Source organism: Aplysia californica, unplaced genomic scaffold, assembly GCF_000002075.1.
Source record: "Aplysia californica isolate F4 #8 unplaced genomic scaffold, AplCal3.0 scaffold01421, whole genome shotgun sequence".
NCBI classification, from domain to species: Eukaryota; Metazoa; Mollusca; class Gastropoda; order Aplysiida; family Aplysiidae; genus Aplysia; species Aplysia californica.
In genome coordinates, this window is record NW_004798691.1 from 19,824 (window position 1) to 42,153 (window position 22,330).

General features: G+C 38.4%; 1 protein-coding gene across 1 annotated transcript in view; it reads left to right on the top strand.

Moving 5' to 3' along the window:
* The window catches only part of LOC101856863 (filamin-B), a gene marked incomplete at its 5' end in the record, with an annotated part of 21,161 nt that extends 807 nt beyond the window's left edge, over positions 1-20,354 (top strand). Inside the window, 7 exon segments of the mRNA XM_013090690.1 lie at positions 375-554; positions 5,516-5,658; positions 6,711-6,849; positions 10,851-11,000; positions 11,848-12,015; positions 14,641-14,740; positions 16,722-20,354. Coding sequence (XP_012946144.1) covers positions 375-554; positions 5,516-5,658; positions 6,711-6,849; positions 10,851-11,000; positions 11,848-12,015; positions 14,641-14,740; positions 16,722-16,989 — 1,148 coding nt within the window.
* Between the last annotated feature and the right edge of the window lie 1,976 nt (positions 20,355-22,330).

Below are 22,330 nucleotides of genomic sequence, written 5' to 3' on the forward strand. Positions count from 1 at the left end.
GTTGTTGTGTTGTGACCTGTAACTCATCTGTACATCTGCCACCGAACGCTCTATACCCAGAAGGCTTGAGCCTATGACTCTCCCTCCCTCCCCTCCCTACTCCTACCTCCCCTCAGTCTGTCTGTCTTGCTTTAAAAAAAATTGAACTAAAAGGTCATTCTTGATGCCACTGGGATTCTCTTTACTCAAACTCACACACATACTAAAACTTTATGCCACTGGGATCCTCTTTACTCCAACTCACACACGTATCAAAACTTGATGCCACTGGGATTCTCTTTACTCCAACTCACACACGTATCAAAACTTGATGCCACCGGGATTCTCTTTACTCCAACTCACACACGTATCAAAACTTTCACTAATATCTCCAGGTGTCCACGACATCCACCTGTACTGGTCAGACCACCCTCTGGTCAACTCTCCCTACCCGGGCTATGCCACCAGCGGTGTGGCTGACCCCAGCAAGGTGTGGCTGACAGGTCGTGGCCTGAAGGAAGCGGTGGTCAGGGAGGAGGCAGAGTTCTATATCGATGCCAGTCAGGCCGGACCAGGTGAGGCTTTTGTCCAAACTTGAACGCCTGATCTAACACTGAACAGATTGCCGTGCTTTACACTCTACCGCTACCTTTCTCTATATGTGCTTAGACCACTGTTGAAATGGGATCAAAGTTTCACTTAAGGCTTTTAACTCTTTATCTCCAAGGTGGGTTGTGATAAGTAAGATACACACGGAAAGTCTAGCACAGCAATCGTACACTGAAAACAGCAACCGACCATGTTGGATGTTTATGACACTACTGAATCATAACTTTAATTGCTCATCCTGAAGAGTACCAAATTAATACATTCAAACAAGGAGACGTAACTACGCCAATGAACCAAACACAGTTATTGCTCATTTAACTAATATTACAGGGATATATTACATGGGTAAACCCACTATGCTGGGGCCTTTTTTTAGTACTAAATCTAAAAATGACAAAAATGTCCCTGAATTGGTCATTAAATCAAAACAAGTGAACCTATTTTATAGTTCTGCGAGATGCTGGGAGCGGCTTGCCGGAGATAAAGGGTTAAGAAAATCAAATTTTTAAATTCAAAACATCCAGTAGGCCTACTTCGTTCATCTTTGTTTCCTTCTTTTAATTAAGAGGGTCACTACATCAAGACTAATGACCTGAATTGTGTCAAAGAGAGAGTAAAACATATATTTTTACAAATACATCAGGAGTGAGCCTGTTGTTTAGTTTAACTGATTTGGAAAGTAAATTATGGAAGTCCTACACATGCCGTACCGCTAACTCAATAATTATTAGTTCTTGACATTGATCGTTTTTCCATTGTGGTCTTCATATTATGCATGCCTAACATTCATTTTGTTCATTGAGGTAAAGAGGTGATTGGCTCTATATAGTCTCCAAACAGAACACCAGGTGTAGGTTTAATGCTTTTACTAAGACTTAATTGGTTGATGGCTTTCACTTTCTTTTTCCTTGTAGCCTAAATTGTGCTTTAGCAAAAACTATGAATTTTAAGGAAAATTTATATAAAATAAATAAATTACACTTTTGTGATCCCAGAAGAGCAATTTGATTTACATTGTCAAACATACAAAACATAAATAGGTCTACATAATTATAAATACATAACATGCATAAATACATACACATGTACATACATAAATACACAATAATACACCAATACAGAACAATTTCACTACCTTGCCATAGCTGGTCGCTACTGTACAGCGCCCTGTTTTTTTAGCAAGGGTTGTCATGTCTTGCTCAAGGACACACTCCAGTGACTACCCATCTGGTCCCCGTGTCACCGACACACACACACACACACACACACACACACACACACACACACACACACACACACACACACACACACACACACACACACACACACACACACACACACACACACACACACACACGTGACTACCCATCTGGTCCCCGTGTCACCGACACTTGCTTGACTTTACTCTTAAGTCTAAACTCACTAATCATATTAGCCTATTTCCTGTTTCTCCACTTCTGAGCGCATGTCAATAAACAGAATTTTCACCAAAGAATGATAACAAAGCTGATAGGTAATTAAATAAATTCTACTAGTTTTAAAAAAACTATTTGTAGGCTACCATATTGTGTGAAATAATGAAAAGCATCAGAAATAGATCTGTCTTATAAGTGAAGAGTGCTAATTTAAGTTGATTGACTTCTGTCTTTTTCCAATGCTTGGTCTATTTTTAACAAAATTTTGCTTTTTTGTAAAAAATGCTTGGTTTCTGTGCTGTAGGCTTACATGGAATGTTGATGAAATCCAACTGTTTCCTTGATAAATGATAAACTAATACATTGTACTTTGCCAGCTCTATTTTGTGGAAAAAACAATTAACAGTGCCATATTGTGAGTGTCACAAGAAACATGATCGAGTATCCCCAATGTTTTTATCTAGCCCTGTAAATCAGATTGAAATGGAGTTACTGTGCTTATTTTTCTTGCGACACTGGCAACAAACATTGAGTCGTGCTGACAAAATAAGTTACTTCTCGCAATCCAAGAATTTAGATATTTGTCGAAAATCGACACTGGAGTCAGATTTACAGATTTTCAATTGATGCCATTTTGTTCAAGTCTACCATTTTAAAAAATTATTCCATACTTACAAATTGTACAGACTCCACCAATAAAGGTGATGCATTAATTTTCATTAGGCTAGAAGCTGAGAAGTAACTCATTTTGTTAGCACACGTCACATTTTAAGAAACTACATTATTTAGGTTGAGACTATTGAAACTTGTTAGGCCTATTCTTCTATAAGGACATCATAATTTCATATAATATGTGTATAAGGTAGTCTAAAGGTTCCTTTACACTTTAGAACTAGTACAATTATTTCTTTCCGTCTACCAGGAATGCAATCATTGGATAGTTTTATTTCTGTTTGAAAGTAAAACTGAGTTAACAATTAAATAAGTTTTTTTCACTATTAAAAATTAAAATTCACTTAATCATTTCTATGTTGTTATACTCTCTCCATTTAACTGATTTCCTGATACTATCACTACTATCAGTGATAGGAAGCCCCAACAACTTCCTTTCTGATAATCATTCATCATTGTAAAAAAATATCTTTTGCCTCTTTGGAAAAAGAAAATCTTTTCCATGGGACTGAATGAATAAATTAACGGGTGCCTTGTAGCGATGATATTGCTTTCTGTCACTGCATGTTAGTTGTGGGGTTTTTTTTAGTCGTTTGGGAAATTTCTTGCTTGTCTGCATTTTTTGGTACTATTTTTTTTGGCTATTGTTTATTTATTTATTTCAAAAAATTAATTTGTTATGTTTTTTTTTTTGGTTTTTTTTGGGGGGGGGGGGGATTCAACAAAGGTATCCAGCATTTACAAATCTCTTCTTTTGCTTGGTAGGCTGTTCAACTTTCCCATTGTAGGTTTTTGAAAGCTTACTGTGTTTTCTCCAAAATCTTTTGTTAACACTGCAAAGTACAACATTTACCATCTCATTGCCCTGCTCTATGACATAACCAGTGACCTGCTGTATCTCACGGATCATTTAGACATCTTGCAGGCATATTATAAACCTGTGGTTGTTATAGTTCTAAATGAAGTTAAAGAAAATGTTGCGTTTGGATTAATATGTAGTCTGATGAAACAAAAATGTTATCATTATCAGTTGGCATTTTGACGTTACGCTATTCCTCTATGAAGAAATCTATAATATGTATCCATAAGTACATATAGAGTTAACCGCTTTGGAGTGGCACATAAGTAAAGGTACTCCTGCCTTGTCTGGTTCATTTTGCTTGATTTTCACATTTTGATTATTTTTTTGTGCTTGTAGTTGTGTATCCTGCATGCTAACCCATCCCCGTTTCTGCTTGTTTTGCTTGGCTTAGATGTGTAATTTATGACAGCACCTCTGCATTGTGACAGTTTATATCTTTGCAGGTAATACCTCCTTTGTTGTATGCCCGTGAACATATAACATGTGAATTGTTGTTTGTGTTTAGTTGTATTTTGTCTTACTTCGATAAGATTTTTTAATACTGAGAAATCCCACGTGTATATTTTTAGTTTTAGTAAAAGTTTTACGGCATTTTCAATACAATAAAGGCATATAAGTGCCAAAGATTAGAGAGTTACAAGAGAGTAACAGACACAAAAAAAGGAGAAGAGATGAGGACGAAAGATGTTTGATAGGAAAGTAGGAGCAGACCACACTAGGACACCTGCCAACCACCCTCGCATGGGTATACAATATGGATGGGTAGCTGGTGCTCTAGTGTGGTTTGCTCCTTAATCTTTCCTATCAAACATCTCTTCCTTTTTTTGTGTGTGTATGTTTCACTCTTATAACATCTCTAATCTTTGGCACTTATATGACATAATTGTGATGCAAGTGCCATAAAACTCTTACTAAAACTAAAATAATACGTAGTTCAAAGTTCTGAGACTAAAAGCATTTTTATATGGGGAGCATAGACAGCCTCTAATCATTTTGAAAGACTTGAAAGAAATCTAGGATTAGGCCCACTTTAAAATAATGTCTGTTTTATTGAGTTGCCAGTTTAAGTTTTGACAGAAATCAATCCAACGGACCAAACATGCAAGACAAAACTTGCTTCCTTTTGGGGTGCTGTTCATTAGAATTTAAAAAAAAGTGGTGTCCAAAGTGCAGTACGGAAAGTTTACTTTTGAGATAACCAAAAAACCCCCCAAGATTTCGTTTACATTCATACACCCACAACACACACTGTATATATGTTTAATGTAGGTTTTAGTTACTTTTGTAAGAAAATCAAGATGAAAGAAATTTTGAAATCAGGGATATTCATTAGTGGGTAGTATATCAATGATCATGTAGACTATCAGGTTAAATCTGGTGTTGAGGTTAAACAGATTTTGAGAAATCTTAGACTCTATAGTTTGAAAAATTGGGACTTCATACGTGGTTGTAAAATTCTGTCTGTGCATTTTTAAATGGACCTTGCCATTTTCCAGCTTGTAAAATGTTATGCTTTGTTTACCTCTAGTGTTATGAATCCATCATCGGGTCAAATCAATTAAACATGCCTGGCTTCTCTAGTATAAAGTATTATGATTGCTCACGTCTGTTTGTTTCAGATCTGGCTCTTGAAGAATTTGACAGAATAGATTGTCAATCTATCTATCTAAATGCAGTTAACACTCACCTAGAGAAATCCGTACAATGCAGAAATCTTTTCATTATGTAGGAATTTTGCTCTGCATGTAAATGGAAACATATTAATTATGTACATGTAGTTTTAAAAAATAAAAAATCTGAGACATGAAAATCTGCTCGCTATGTGAGTATGTTCAAATTACACTATATTCGTACTAGACTGTAATCAAAATGATTTTTTTAAATGGGATTCTGCCGTTTTCCCCCTGTAGTCTCCCTATATAAGTAGATGTGTATCATTTGTGCATGGATAACATGTTACAATTATGATCTGATCCAGGCGAACCTACTGTGGAACTGACTGGCGTCCGCGAGGAGATCAAGGTGTTCTCTTCACCGCTGGGCGGGGGCAAGTTCCGCTGTACCTACATCCCTCAGATCCCTGGGGCCTACCTGCTCAACATTTCTTGGAATGGACGACAGGTACATGGGGGTGTCAGTTTAGAAGATGCGTGATTCCTCTCCTTCTTCTTCTTCTTCTTCTTCCTCCTCCTCCGCCTTCAAGTGTGGATTTTAAAGAGAACAGGCATTGTTCGCCACGCACGGGCATCAGAATTTTAAAAAAAAATTGTTGCCCAAGATCAAATCTAAGTACACATATGAATAAGGCATAGAAAAATCTCTCGATACCTACTTTTATTTTTGCATAGCTACATGTACAGCGGTTGCTATAGCTATGGGAACTGCCACCTTCTTAAAAATAAACAATAATTGTCAAATCCCTAAAGCTTTCGTACTTACTGACGAAATTTGACCAAATTTGGTGAGAGTATACCTGAACCAATCCCTTTCAATGTAATAAAGAGTATTTTTGAATACGTGCAAACGAAGAAGGAAAAAAAAAGAGAATATAATTACCTTTTCTAAATTTTGGTTGCATAATCGCTTGCCTCTACTATGGAAACGTGTTGTTATTTTCTGCAATATCTCTGTGTTACATTGATGGCAGCTTTGCCACCTATTAAAGTTTCATGTTAAAAGGGATGAAAACTAAGGAAGAAGTAGAGAAAAAACTGAAAAATAAGTACATTTTGAGAAAAACTCCAATTATTGTGAAAATTCATTACATTTTGACCCACCCTCATGTTTGCAAAGGCAATTTACGACATGACTAATGATTTTTCTGAATTGTCTCCTTGCTATTTTTAGACAGAGAAGTGGTTGACCTTAAAGAATCAGCCAACATTTCGATTTGCATAGCTTGACCCAAAATCAGCCAATCCAAGAGTTACTCCACTCATTAAAAAAACAACAACTATAGGGCTTAGTACCCGGTACTGTGTTGTCCAGTTCTTTTTCCATCACCCATCCATTCAAGTCTCAGGTCAATTACTTTTGGTCAGTCTCTACCTCTTTTTTCTTCTATTTTTTTCAAAATGACAGCAAGATATCAAGCTATTTATGGCAATAAAGCCTTATTTCACCGCAGTTCCACACATTTGTTCTCACTATAACCCTTCCCCTCCCACATACAGCTGCGTGGTGCCCCATACAAAGTGAACGTGATTGGAGCATCCTACCCAAATCGTGTTGTGGTCAGTGGAGAGGGGCTGCGCGGGGGGCTCTACGGACAGAACCTCGACTTCCGCATCGACACAAGAAAGGCAGGGGCAGGTAAGAGCAGGTCTGGGGAGCATGACAAATCTGTACACAGACTAGCTGATCTAGCTGCTGCGGTCACTACCAGGATGAGTTGTTCACTAAAATGGCCACATCAAATTATGGTTTTAAAGTCAAACCCATCAGTGAACTGAAAATGATTTCACTTTTTGAAATATAGGCGTAATCTTTGATACAGGAAGAAAGCATAAAATGCTGCTCTGCTATATAGTGTAAGCTCCACTAAGAACTGTCCGTTCTGTTCAGCTTACTCCTACCTCTTAGGGAAAAACTGCTGTTTATTTTACCGGAGTAAGTTGTGGGGTACCTGAGCTTATTTAAAAGTCTACGAATATGTAGACTGGCTTTTCTGTGCTTACTCAAAAAGTAAAATCTGTTCATTTCAATCTGTGATCTTTTTCAGATTTCAAGCTGAAGTAAATAACTTGCTCTTCATTCCTCCAGCTCATGCGAATCATAATGCATGTAAATGTACCATACAGCAAACTACAGTAGGCGTACTTGAGTGGATTTGCCAGGATCTGGAATCAGATTTGTCCTTTCGTTGCGCCAGTTTTGAATTCTATCAAAATGAAATTATCGGTACCATTTTGATATTGCATTTTGATAACAATTTGTTACAAAGTAATCTCTGTTGTATTCTAGTCAACTCTGTACCCTAGAAGGACTAACCCTTTGAAACATTTGTTTCATTCGTGGAGACACGGAACACCTGGCTATTGTGCTGAAATGTCCTCAAATTTTCCATTTTCCCCCGTTTCCCCACTCATCCAACCACAATCATTTAGCAGAACCATTCTTGACATGCTTCTTGTATATATATATAGTGTTGTGCGTCTCACTACTGGTGTATCTTTCACACTTTTTCTTTCTCAATGTTTCTGTCTTATAGTGACGTTCTCTTTTCCAAAATGTACGGGTACATTGTTCAAGAAACACATGTAGCCCAAGCACTGTTTCCTTCAATCCTCGTCCCCCCCCATTCCCCCCCCCCCCTCCCCCCTCAACTCAATCTTTCTTCATTAGAGTAGCGATATCATCAGTACTTTAAACTATAAACTGCCACCAGAAGATATTACACATTTGTCGTAAACAGATTAATCTTTCTCAAAGTAGCAACGCAAAAAGGATCTTTCTCTTCAATGTCTCAATTCAAAAACTAAGCTGTTACTTCACTAGTTTTTTTGGAGTTGCTAAAAGTCTCGCAACGGTTCTTTGGATTCCAATGTAATATATTAAATCACTTTTGTGAGAGATGTATGCAGGTTACACTGCTTTTGTTATGGTAAGAAATGTCTTTTTTTGTCAGTTTATCAGCAGGTGCTCAAATCTCTAATCTGCAGATGAGAGCTATCTGAAAGATGTAGGCTTCCAGTAGTTTTTAGGCCCATGCTTTACTCACGTGAGAAGGAATTGAATCAATAAGCTTATGGCAACTCACTTACGACTAAATTTGGTTGGTAACTGAGCTTCAGAAAAACAAAATTAATCTTTCAGTTTCAGCGTCTTACTATTGCTACACATGTACCATTGCCAAGGTGCTGTTACCTTGATTTATTTTAACAACTACAATTTCACACGTATGTGGTGTACCTACATTGTGAAGCTGTGTCTCAATCTTATTGTAGTCCCTTTCCTTAACAAAACTTCCTGTACATCTTGTATTCTGTAGGCCTATAGCCAACTTTTTTCTTATCGACAAGAGGGTTTTAAAGTTGTTTCTGTATGGGAGCTCTTGGATGTTCAAAGTTATTTCCGCTTAAAAGCTACTGATTTTATTCATATCTAATCTTTAACATATTACCTCTATTGTGGTCTTATGTTTTGACTTTTTTGTGTTACTGTCAATGTCCCATATTTATCCAAGCTCATTGCAGCTGAACTGAGTTTTTGTCCTTGTTAATGCATACACAGATGACAGACCTAATTTTTTTCAGAGTGCTCATGAATGGTGAAATGTCTCCAAGCAGGTTGTCTTCCCTGTCGCTGACACTGACACCATCCCTGGCCGAGTGACAAACAGGCACCAGCCTCCTCATTTTATATCTTTTCATTTCCAGCTACAAGCCTATCCAAGCATATGACTGTGCATGTGAGGCAGACTGGCGAAATCAGGCGCTCGTCAAATTAAGGAAATCGGAGAAACAGGCATTTTCCGCCAGTTTGGAAATTTTCATCCAGTTTTTTTATTTTTTGCTTAACCTCTTTTATTTCCATATGAAAACACATTTCTGTCTGAGTTTTCATGAAAGACATTGTTGAAATGCTTACAATATGTCATTTTTCAGTCTTCAAAGACTCTTTAGCTATTGGAGTTACTAAAATAATATGACAGGCAGCCTTTTTAAAAATAATTTCACCACTGAAACCAGGCGACCTCGCTTCCTTCAATCGCAAATATTTTGAGTTCTATTCAAGATAAATGGATATTTCTTTCATTGGAAGCAAGGCAAATAAATTAGCTTTCAGATGATACCAATAACTCCAAATGCCCAAAAATTGACGAGCGCCTGATTCTACCGCGTCGTGACACATATACAGCATAACACGGATAGCTTGAACTTGAACACATAAGACTCTAAATTAGGCATCCATCAAACTGTGTCTGTGGTCCTGTTTTTCTTTTTTCCTCCTTCTTTATCTTTGTAAAATATCCCTCGAACTACCAAGGCAGGACAAGACGAATTTGAGCTCTCCGTGCTGTACTGTACTTTCACTGAGGATATCATTGCTGCATGTTGGCGGGTGCTCTGGTGCGGTTTGCTCCTTCTTTTCTATCAAACATCTATCGTCCTCATCTCCCCTCCTTTTTTGTGTTTGTTTCTCTCTTGTAACACATCTAATCTTTGGCACTTATATGACCTTATTGTGTTGCAAGTGCCGTAAAACTCTTACTAAATTTAAAATTGCTGCATATATCCAATTACATAAATCCACTGTTAAAAGTGAGAAGAAGTGTTCAAATTTTCCTTACTGCCTCCAACATGATTTTATTCAGAGCGTACTCCATCTGCTGGATATTTGACCTACGTAGTTGACCTACATACAGTGTAGCATGCACATAGAAAACAGATTTTCAAGTCCTAAAGTTTTTCTTATACATGTGTATCTTTGTGCATAAAACAGGTACATAGCAAAATTCATCTAAAGATTATTCCGTACCGGTAATTTCATTATAATGTATATGGCAGACTGTATGTGTTTGTAGGCCTACTTAATATACACCAACGATCTCTCCGTGGATGGTTGGTGGGCATCACTGGTAGCTCTTATTTCTGTCCATTTCCTCCATGGTTTGATGTCTGTTTTGTATTGCTTTTTTACTTTTACCATGACCATTTCTCAACTGTGTCTTTCCACATGCTTCTCTTTAACGTTTGATGCCAGTCTGTCCTGTTTTTTCCCTGTGTTTACTGATGGACCATTATTGTGTCGATGTTCTTCTTTGTAGGCCTACTCCAAAAAAAAAAAAAAGACAACCTATCTTTGCTTTCTCCCAGCACTGTATCATACTAAATGGCTGCGTTATTGTGGCCATGTACTTCTGCTTACTCCAACTCCCCCCCCCCCCCCCCGGGCAGTGCCACTGTCTGAAGTGTCTTTAAGCCGTTCCCAAAAGGGGGACATTTCTCGTTCAAGCATAGTAGAATTATAAATGGGCTGACTCTTGTCACGCTCACAACTGTGCCTGATCTACAACAGGGAACTGCTGCTTTTTCTTTCCTGATCCTTACTATTGTCATTTTCCTCTACTTCTTTTGTATGTTTGTCACTCTCTTGTGACCTGCTATTTTGGGGTGCCTTGATAGTCGAAGCAGACTTTGTGCTGTTGAAGCTAGAGAGGTGAGCAGAGTAAGTCTGATTCCCTGTAAAGACTTCTCTGTTGACACCCACCCCTTGGAGCTCATATGATCTTATGCAGTTCCGAGCGCCGTAAAACCCTCTACTATTTGAAAAAAAAAATTACTCCCAACTCTCCCTGCCCGTGCCATCAGGTGACTTGACCGCCTACTGCGAGGGTCCCACCAAAGTAGCCCACTGTGAGCTGAGTGACCACCATGACGGTACCTACAGGCTGGTGGTCCGGCCGCAGGAGACAGGGAGACATGTGCTCAAGATCCAGTATGGAGGAGAACACGTGCAGGGTGAGTCAGACATGCGTGCAGGGTGAGTCAGACATATATGTGCAGGGTGATTGCGGGTCAAACATATACGTGCAGGGTGAGTGTGAGTCAGACACATGCTGGTTGAGTCAAACATTCCTGTGCAGGGTGAGTCAGTCATACGTGCAGGGTGAGTGTGAGTCAGACATGAGCAGGGTTAGTTAGACACATACATGCAGGGTGAGTCAGTCATATGTGCAGGATGAGTTAGACACGTACGTGCAGGGTGAATCAAACATACGTAGGGGGCCTACAGAGAGAGTGGGACACATGCATGCAGGGTGAGTCAGACATAGGCCTACATGTGCAGGGTGAGCCATGGAAAGTAGGGGAACACATGCAGAGAGAGTTGTGACTGGTTGGAAGGTGCCACTGATAGGTCCTATTTTCTTTTCCCCAGGTAAATCTGTTTATCTCTCATGCTTTTACTTTCACCAAATGACCTTAATTGTTTCAGTTTGCTTTGTTCACTCAAATACTCCATAAAATAATTCCCTACTTGGCGGGTGCTCTGGTTTGGTTTCCTCCTTCTTTCCTAGCAAACATCCATCGTTCTGATCTCTCCTCCTTTTTTATGTTTGTTACACTCTTTAACACCTAATCTTCGGCACTTATATGACCTTATTGTGTTGTAAGTGTCGTAAGACTCTTACTAAAGCTAAAAACCCGCATCTTCTCTGTTTAACAGCAAAGAATCGAACCATTACCCAACAGCTGCCAGTTAGACAACCAAGACTTGTTCTCTGTCTCTATAGAGTATGCTGAGATAATGTCAGATTTCTTTTCATTCATTTTTCACTACGTAATTCTAATATCATGTTTTCCCCAGGGAGTCCGTTCCCCTTTAAAGTGTCTGCGCAGCCTGACGCCTCCAAGGTGCGAGTCCATGGGCCTGGTGTGGAGCATGGCATCCTGGCTCACTTCCAGAGTCAGTTTGTTGTGGAAACACGTGGTGCAGGGGCTGGACAGCTCACCGTACGCATCAGAGGACCCAAAGGTTGGTTCAGTCCTCCTGTGTATGTATGTACATAATTATGTGTGACCATTGCGCCATCTCGTCAACACCTTGTACGTGCAGCAGGTAATGGAGGACCTCTCAGGCTTGCCCAGCCTCATAAGGAGATAAAGAGAGAGAATCTGAAACAGAAATTTCAATACTTACTTGATCAACTTGTCCAAATGTCATGTAAATAAGCGGAAAGAGTTCACAATGTTTGGAAAAAGCAAAGCACCAAAATGAGTGAGAATCGATTTTCAAATATGCGGAAAGGATAACGACACATAATTTTTTATACAGTTCAGTTTGTTCTAAAACCAAAATCTGTAGGACTGCCACATTTTCTTAGCTTTTCTGGGGTTTTTTATTTAGACGAATTGCTCCAATATTGTTGTTGTTGTTGTTAGCGATCCAGTAGCATCTGAGCGTTAACTCTTCTGCATGATGCCATTCGGTAATAGCTGCATGTCTGTTCTAATTGTTGTCTTGAGGAGTAGAGGCAATTAGATGTGTGGGGTAGCTTGGGAAGAAAATATCCCCTTAAATAAGTTAGTTTTCTACAGAAGAACAGATGATGTTCCACTGTCTCTCAAGGGTAGTCACATTGTGGGCAGGCAGCATACTGCTTTACTCCAATCGGTTGAGATGTTGGTTGAGGGGTACATGTTGTTTTCTAAGTTGGAAGATTATGGATTGATCTCCCCTCCTCAACTCATTGATTGGATCTTTGACCAGTGGTTTATTCATGTGGCCATACATCATCATCCTTCCTGTCGTACCTGTGGTCCCAATCATTCATCCAGTCTTCTTTGAGGTTTGACTTGATCATTTGGCAGCAGGTGGTGTAATCAGTAGGAATTTCAGGCTGAGGGAGGCTAGCTCCTTTCTTTGCTAGAGCATCGGCGCTTTCATTTTCCGGTATCCCAGTGTGGGCAGGAATCCATTGTAGGACTACTCTGACTTGGTGCCTACTTATCAAATTATGTTGACTCCAAGAATTGCTCCAAGAGAGAAGAAAAAAAAAATTGGGATTCTTTTCTTTTGGTTTAGCACTGTTTTAGGATTAACAATGTTCGGTTTCAGCTGACTCCACTGTAATTCTAAAGGAAGTGTCTACATACTCCCCGATTGGGGTCTACGTAGTCATTGTGTCTAGGTGGACCCCAAAAATGTTGGATTGTGATTGGCTCGCTGAGCGAACGGTAGTTTACATTGGTTACAATGCACGGCTGCTTGGCCTACTTACTGATCATCTCGGGTAGTGATTGGATTTATCTTGTGTTACTATAATTAATGTATTTTCCCCTAGAGAGAGAGAGAGAGAGAGAGAGAGAGAGAGAGAGAGAGAGAGAGAGCGAGAGAGAGAGAGAGAGAGAGAGAGAGAGAGTATTTAATGAATAAACGTATCTAGATCTAGATCTAGATTTTGTTGTGCACCCAGCCAAGAGTGTGCAGTTCGGTCTAGATTTAGATTCTAGATCTAGATACGTTTATTAATTAAATACTCTCTCTCTGGGCTTAAATAAATAAATTATAGTAACACTATATCGACACACCGCCCGAGATGATCAGTAGCCTTGCATTGTAACCAATGTAAACTACCGCTCGCTCAGCGAGCCAATCACAATCCAACAGTTTTGGGGTCCACCTAGACACCATGACTACCTAGACCCCAATCGGGGAGGACGTAGACACTTCCAATTCTAAAACATGATGCTGATGATGCTATGAACTCTTTTCCCTTACAAAAACCTTTCCAGATATTTGAAAAGTTTACAAAGTAGCACATTCAAAATTGCTAGCTTTCCTTCTGACAGGAACCACAGTGGTCCCAATTTTCATAGTATAGTCAGGTTTTGAGTTGTTTCCAAAGGCACATACACAAACATGAAGCATCGTGGTGAAATCAGGCTATCCTCAATTTTAGGGCATTTGGAGTTATTGGTATAATCTTAAAGCTTGTTTATTTGTCTTGCTTTCAATGAAAAAAAAAATACCCATCTATCTTGAGTAGAAGTCGAGATATCTGCGATTAAAGAGGAGGGGTCGCCTGGTTTCAAAGGCAAAATAAGCAAGAAAATGTCCCTCAAAGTTGGTGATTTCCATAGCTTTAGAATCCTTGAAAACTGAATATTCACTTTTCTTTCTGCCTTTAATCAAGGCTCTTTTATAAAAATCCATACAAATGTGTTTTTAAATGGACATAAAAGCTGTTGAGCCAAAAACCAAAATTCAGTGAAAAGTGCCAAACTAACAGAAAAATGCTGTTTTCTTCAATTTCATCATTTTGACAAGCGCCTAATTTCACCACGATGTCTCACAAATGTATTGCTCAGTTGTACATCAAGACAAAACATGTAAACCAAACATATGAAACAAGATTCTGGAAAACTAACATCAGGATAGGATTATTCAATTTAAAAAAACTTAATTCAGTTCTGCTTAATGTTGAATCTTCAGAAATGAAAATACAAAAACATTATTCATTACTTCGCTAACAGTTTGCATGCACAGAGTTATTGTTGTCACACTATTTTATCTCTATTTTTTTGGGTTGAGTATAGCCAGTGCAAGGAATACAAGCACCAATTTAATGCATAATGTGTGCTCACTGTCTGTCTCCAGGAGCGTTCCAGGTGGAAATGTACAGAGAGAGTCAGAAAGATCGTACCATCCTGTGCCGGTACTATCCCACCGTGACTGGCCTGTACATCATTCACGTCAGGTAGGTCCACGTCCCTGAGGTGTCAACTTCATAATTGCAGTAGTCGTCTGAGAAAAATATTGCTGATAACTTAAAGAACCGTGCAACTGAAAGAATAACGACAACCTTTTTTTTGTTTTTATAATCATTGCCAAAGTCTATCTGCGAATTCTCTTCAGGAGTCAGCTGGCAATAAAACTGTAAAAGTACTGTGGGCTAACTTGTGTGTCTTCTCTGTTGATCGAATCATTTTCAAGCGACTAGCTAGGTTACTTGCTCAGTGCATGATATAGTTGATAGACATATATCATTATTCCAAATTTCTCTCAATCATGCTTGGTACCGTATTCCTCTAGAATGGCGTCATAATTTTGTCAAAGGGTTTAATAAAAGAGGTGTTTAATGTTTTTTACATTTGGCCCTGCCTCAAGATCGGAACCATCAGGGGAGTAACAGTCAAAGTTCTTTGCCATTGCAAATACAAGTTAAACGTCCATATCCCTTGTGGAGAAGATATTCTATCAAAGGTGCCAACTGGCTCTGAAAAAACGAAATAAAAACTGTTTGGACCCTAAGAAATCACATGGGCAAGGGCTCCAAATGTACAGATCATACTGCTTAATACGTCTGGTACGGTACCAAGACTATTTGTGCAGAAATTGCAAAGTGACAAACACAATGAGCTTTAAATATAAATAAATTTATAAGTTGGAATGTTTTAACTCATTCGCTACGTATTATTTTCGGCTTGTAGACAAATTTCTTTCGGGAGGGCGAAATGAGATGACTAGTGCGCAGTTCACAGGTCTTGGGGGCCATAAATTCAAATAAATATCAACATATTATATACCAACATTTTCAGTATGGTTTGTAGAATACATCTGTAATGTTTATTTGAGTATTTTTCAACTTTGGTTCCTGTAAGAGGCGATTATGCAACACAATTGTGATTGGTTGCGGATAAAATTTGAAAACAAAAAATTTATAATCTCAGATGAAACTCAAAAAATATGTTTGCACCTAGTCAAATTATCCATCAAAATAACCATAACTGTATATAGAACAGGAGAATATTGAAAAATGAGCAGTTATTTACATATACATTCCATAATATTTGTACATTTGGATCGTAACCTCCGATATTGAAAAAACATTTTTTTAAAAATAATTTTGAAAAAAGGATCCCAAACAGAAAAAAACACTCGTATCTTATATGGAATTATTCAGAATTGCATTTGGAATAAACCTATACATGTCTTGGGTGGTACTTTTTGAGTAAATTCACCAAAAAGTAGTGATTTTTGGGAGGAAAAAAATATTTTGACAATTTAGATCAAGGCCTAGATCTAGCACTCAAAAATATTGATTTCTCAATTACAGTGCACTGGCAATTTGAGTCCAGTAGTATCAATATTATAAGAAGAGTCCTACACTTCTTTAGTGAGCAAAATAGTTATACATTTTGTTGTGTAAAAGTACAAAGACTGGTGTCTGGCTATAATTTGGGCTTCGCGATAAAACAATGTCGCATAAACTTCGAAATCCTGTTTCAAAACTGAATCAAAACTTCCGATTTTCGGTGTAAACACTTGACCCGGAAGTCAACTTTATATTATGACCTTTATTTTAACATGGATATGTGGATTGGAATAGAAACCAAGCTAAAATTGAACGTAAGTTCTCGAGCCGCCGGGGGCGGCTTTGCGTACTGACGGCACTCAAGCCGCGCCGCCCCCCACGGCTCGGCGTAGCGAATGAGTTAAAGCAGGCAATAAAACAATTATACACAATTAAAGTAATAATTTAGTAATAATTACATACACTTAATGTCTTAAGGTAAACATTTTTGTGCAAAAGGCAGCTACAGGTAGGTTTGAGGGGGGGGGGGGGGGCTGTTACTCGTATGTTTTAAATAAAGCTTAGTGAAATGAGCACATGTGCACACACCCTGTAAAATCGGCACCCCTGTTTTATCGAGTGTCTCCGCTCTCGTCCTCCCCAGATGGTCGAACGTGGACGTGCCGGGCTCCCCATTCCAAGTGCACATCCTGGACACCCAGCAGGAGCTGGAGCAGATGTTGCACGAACAGAGCATGAACGGAGGTCATGTGCCGCACGGCCCACACGGCCCACACAACAGCAGCCTGGCCAGCCAACACCGCCACTCCCAGTACTCCAGCAACGGCAGCAGCCACCTCCTACACAACAGCCACCACAGCCACAACGTCAGCCGCAACAGCGGCTACGGTGGGTGGAGGGAGGAGTTCTGAAACCCCCGCCCCCCTTGACACAGTCAGTCACGCTTCTACTGAAGTCTTAGTGAGATTTGTCAGAGCATTGGTTTTTCCACCCGCATTTTTGTGTAAAAAGTTAAAGCTATATAAAGTTGGCGTCCTGTGCCAAAGTTACTTCTGGAAAAAACAAAAAACTTTTGCAATGGTATTTGCATGGTCAGCTCCAACTAAAAGATCTCACGGGCAACATACATTCTCTTTGGTGCCTTCTGACCTGTTCTTGAGACCCACATAGAAAGAAATTTACAGGGTTTTTTTCATCTTTTTGTTGCTCTTTCAAGAAAAATTAAAAACCTTTGCGAGTAAGAGAAACTTTAAGTTTTTATTTGTACAATTACTTCTAAGAGTTCTATAACTGCGTGGGCCCCTCCAAATTTCAGGAGCGTAAAACAGCTTTTACCAGGGAACTCGTCCCTCATTATTTATTGACAGTTTTTGTGTGAATATCTTGCATCTGATAGAAACCACTTGGGAGACATCTGTGCATATTGAGAGAAAATGTAAGTCATCGTAACAGATATCTATGAAAATAGTGTGTCCTAATAGATACATAACAATAGCAAGCATGGGCCAATGACAAATGTTTCATAAAACACATAATTTCTTTCAATGTTCAGAAGACAAACAAAAAACAAAAATCATGTAAGATGAAGATTGACACAAAAGCTATAACAAATACCAAAATTATGTGGACAAAGTAGAACTTGGGCACAGTTTGTTCAGGGATAAACTTTGCACAGAGATCGTTCTTGGCACAACTAGAAAACAATCTTATTGAAGTAAGATTTTGCAAATTTATTTTTGTTTGATACGGTTCAGGACTCGTATATATTTACTGTTGTTCTGTCTCATGTATGTGGTTTGTACTATTTTTGCAATAAATGGAGAGCTGTTCTATTGGCACGTTCGTATATGCCTGTGAAAGTTGTTTTGGTTCGCCTGTTCATTTTAGTTATTGACATATGCTCCAAGACTGCTGCTGTTATACCATGCTGAATACATTATTATACATATAATGCATTTGCAAGCAAAGAACACATCGAAGGACCGCCTGTCCTGTTTTTTCTAAATGTTTAGCTAACTGGTCACTGAGAGTGTTTATTTATTGCTACTTTTGTTTCCATTAGTTATGTGCCGAGTTTGAAGGATATTTGAAGTTCAGTATTTTTGTACGGTATGAGTGTGCGGCTTCATTTTTGTTGTTGTTGCTTTTCTTTTTTTGTTGTTCACCTTTTCTCAAGACAAAAGTAGCATTGGATGTATGTGTGTCTGAAAAAGTCTTTCCATAGGTGTTACACCGAATGTAAGTTGTCATTTTTTTTCTTATGCTCCTCCGAAGATACTTATTGTTCTGGAAGGGGGGGGACTGAAATGTTCTTATGTTTGTTATATTCACAAATGTGTGTAGTTAACAGAAGTGGTAGGTCAGTTTTGAATAAGGACTTGAAATTCAAATCGTCAAAAGTGTACTTTGTCAAAGATGCTTTCAACTGCCTTAATAAACTACATTGATCTTTGACTTTGTTTCTTGTTATTTTTCCATGATATTTTTTAAAGATTTTACGATGATCACTTGAAAGTGATTTCATTATTTTTTGCATTTGGTGATGGTAGTAAAATAAATAAATTTCTAAACACTCATCGATAAACTGTTTTTCAAGTCACCCCTGTGTATAGTGTATGAAAGTATTGAAAGGCTTCCATTATGTCACTAGTACTTTGAAATGTATACTACTGCTAACTCCAATAAAAAAACGCTTCACTGAAGACAGGTTTGTCACCGTTGAAAGTAGACAATAATCTAATTTATATTTTGTATTGAGGCAGGTAGATGTACAGATAGCTGTGTGTAATTTCAATGTGAACTAGAGCTTAACTAGCCAAATACATACTCCGGTAAACATGTCGTATTGTCACAATCATCAAGCATCAGTGGGAGAATGTAGGTATTTATTCGAATTACGCAGAGATTGATCAAACAATCTTCATACTGTCATAGAACAATATATATATATTATAAAGTGTATCTTTTTGCATTATTTAAAATGTATACTGTCACTACAGTCATTGTGTGTTGAGAACTATGAATATATATGTCTCCTTCTAATGCAAGCTACAATTTGCATTGTTGTCTGTAATATGTGAGAACCACTGGCGAAATGGTTCAGTGATCCTTTCTAAAGAGCCCCAGTACTTATAACTTCAAAAAAGATATAATAGTTCAGAATTCAAACACAACTTTCTAGATGTACTGTACATCAAGAGAACCTCGGTATTAATTGTTCCCCCTTGGTCAAGAGTAGCGATGCTGAGTGAACGTACAAGTTTGCTTTTTGTCCTTGAATCATTGTTGAGAATTCCTGTTTTGGTTTATGTTCTTATGGGGTCAGAAGAATGATGACTTAACTAGCGGCAGTTTATTCTACATTCTTTGCCTCTGTGATGGATGGACATAGGTGAGGCAGCGTGGTGGAATCAGGCTCTCGTCCATTTTTGAGCATGGAGAGTTATTGGTATCATCTTAAAGCTTGTTCATTTGTCTTTATTTGGGTGAAAAAAATAGCCATTTTTCTTGAATACAAATCGAGATATTTGCGAATGAAGGGGGTGGGGGTCACCTGTTTTCAGAGGTAATATTAGTGAGAAAATGGCCGCCAAAGATTAGTTATTTCCTTAGCTTAAAAGTGCGTGGTAACTGAAAATTTACATTTTTGTGTGCCTTTAATCAACATGTCTCACAAAAATCCTTACAGAAATGAGCTATTTAATGGGCATGAAAGGTGTCGAGCCAAAAAAAAAAACAACTAATAAAAATTCATAAACCCACGGAAAAATGCAAGTTTCTTCACTTTGATTATTTTGACCAGAGCCTCATTCCACCACGCTGCCTCACATATTGTTGTTGTTACAAACACTTGTGATTCTTCTGTACATTCCACTGTCAGTATGGGCAGGACTCTCCACGGGACCACATCATTGTCCTGTGCTTCTCCTACAGCTCAAGTGTTCCCAGCGGTTTCTTTAGACCAGTAACAGGGAACCAATGCAACACTGCATGACCAGGTCTCTCTACACTGACCAACCTCTTTCTCTATTTACTTTATATCTGACTTTGATATTGGAATTTTCAGATTTTATCTGTACTTTTGTTTGTAATATATTTTGTTAACTCTAAACAATTTTTAGCTTCATAAAATATTCGTATTTACACATATATTTATAGCTTTTGTTTCATGTTATGCACATTCAGTACTATTATAAGCATACATAAAAATGTTTACATATTGATCTGATAACTTACCTATATTGGCAGTTTATTAATAAACTTCGCAATACAAATATTTTTTGCTTGCAGTCTCATTTCCTTTAATAAAGATGTATAAGTATCTTCATAAGTATTTTAGAAACAGTGTGAAAATGTTACTATAAATGCTTACGATGTAATTGCATACTGCATACTGTGGGTTTGTTTCTTTGGTCAGAGTTTTTACGGCGCTTGCAGGGAGGGGAGGGGTGGGGGTTGAAGTAGAATAATATTCAAGCAACAAAAGAATAAAGCAATAAAATGTTACACTATTCTTCAGTGTGAAATGTAAATTCTGAAAAGAACAAGAGCGCATAGAATGTGGAAAAAGTGTGCAAATAGGAAAAGGACACTCCACGGAAAGAAACGGGGAAGTGGACACGCCAGGGAGGCCAGAATGCTATTACAGAGTCCAACATATTCTTTAGGGTAGTCTGTGTAAAATATTTTGATCGAGTAACTCCAAAGTGCAGATACTCTATTAGAATGTGCCTGCTAGCAAAACCAGTATGGTATCCCATACAAAATTATTTTTAAAATCTCCCTGCAGTGCAGTAGGTATTTATACGTCATGGAGGTAGGTCCAATATGTAGCCAGGTTAATAGAACTTCTTCTCTTCTGGAGAGGTCCTATTTGGGCTCGATTTGGATATAATAAATAGCGGTTGCAGTTGGTCTTTTTTTTAAACTATAAAGTCTATTGAAAATTGCTTTGTCTTTTTTTCATTTGGTCCAGTCTGCAAAGAATGCAAGTACGAGGGTTGTCTGGGATCAGGAAATCTGTCACTGGGATAACTAGGATGGGTTGTCTGTCTTAGGGCAAACTGAGATATTATTTATTTGAGGAGGAGGAGGAGGATGAGGAGGAGGAGGAGGAGGAGGAGGAGGAGAGGAGGAAGAGGGGATGATGATGATGATAGTGACTGAGACGAATACACCAAGCGAAGATATACATTACATCCAAATGTCTCAGCGAGGATGGTAGAACGAGTTAGATGCCTTCTTTTCATGTAGTCAAATGTATTTTAGTTTTTCGTCCAGGGAAATATTTGTTACTTTAAGGTACCAATGGGAAATTCCCGGTGGGCCGGTGCCCCTGGGATGAAGTAAGTCACTTAAACTGGTCGGAGCAAAAGACATCGATCTGACAGTGACACTGGCAGGCCCCTTGTGTGAGATTCCATAATTTACATGTAAGTCTTACATGAAGTAATATCTTGTACTTTTTCCTATATTACAAATGTTTATGGTTAAAACGGCCAATCTTCGTATAGGTTAACACGTCTTTATTTGTTAATGTTTGTAGTTGTTTGTGTGCTGTTCTAATTTTGATTTCATTCTGATATGAAACCTATGTTTTTCACGTTTTACAACCTGTGTGGCTACAAATGATATTCTGGTTGCATAAAACGGAGCACAAGAAATTCTGGTGCTTCAGATGAAGTTAACTCTACAAACACGCTATATAATATACGCCGTCACAGAGAGTTGAAAGCTTAAAATTATTAAAAATTAATGGCAACTTTTTGGGCAACTTTTGCCATTTTAGTGGCAACTTTTTGGGCAACTTTTGCCATTTTAGTGGCAACTTTTGGACCAAAAAATGGCAACAAACGCAGATGCTAGCACTAGCAGAGCCAGGAAAAATTAAATTAGAGCTACAAGAGCAATCAGTCAGTGTGGACATGACACGCTGTTGTTCTATTCCGTTCCATGGCGTGTCTCGCGGAGGACGAGAAACTAGGTAAATCAAGTGGGGAAACTGAGCAGTTCGTTTATCAAGGTAAAAGTAAAAGGAAACGAGACCAAAAGCCGATATTTGCCACAAATTATTTATTTCAAACACACAACATTAACGGACAAAATCTAAAGGACACTAAGATCGGACTTTTAAATCATTAATTAAAACAGTCCAGCCGGATCTCCTGACGTTCAAGTTCAATACATGTACATAATATTATGCAGAACAAGGTGAAGAAGGCAACTGGAACACGGGAATCGAGAGAGAGAGAG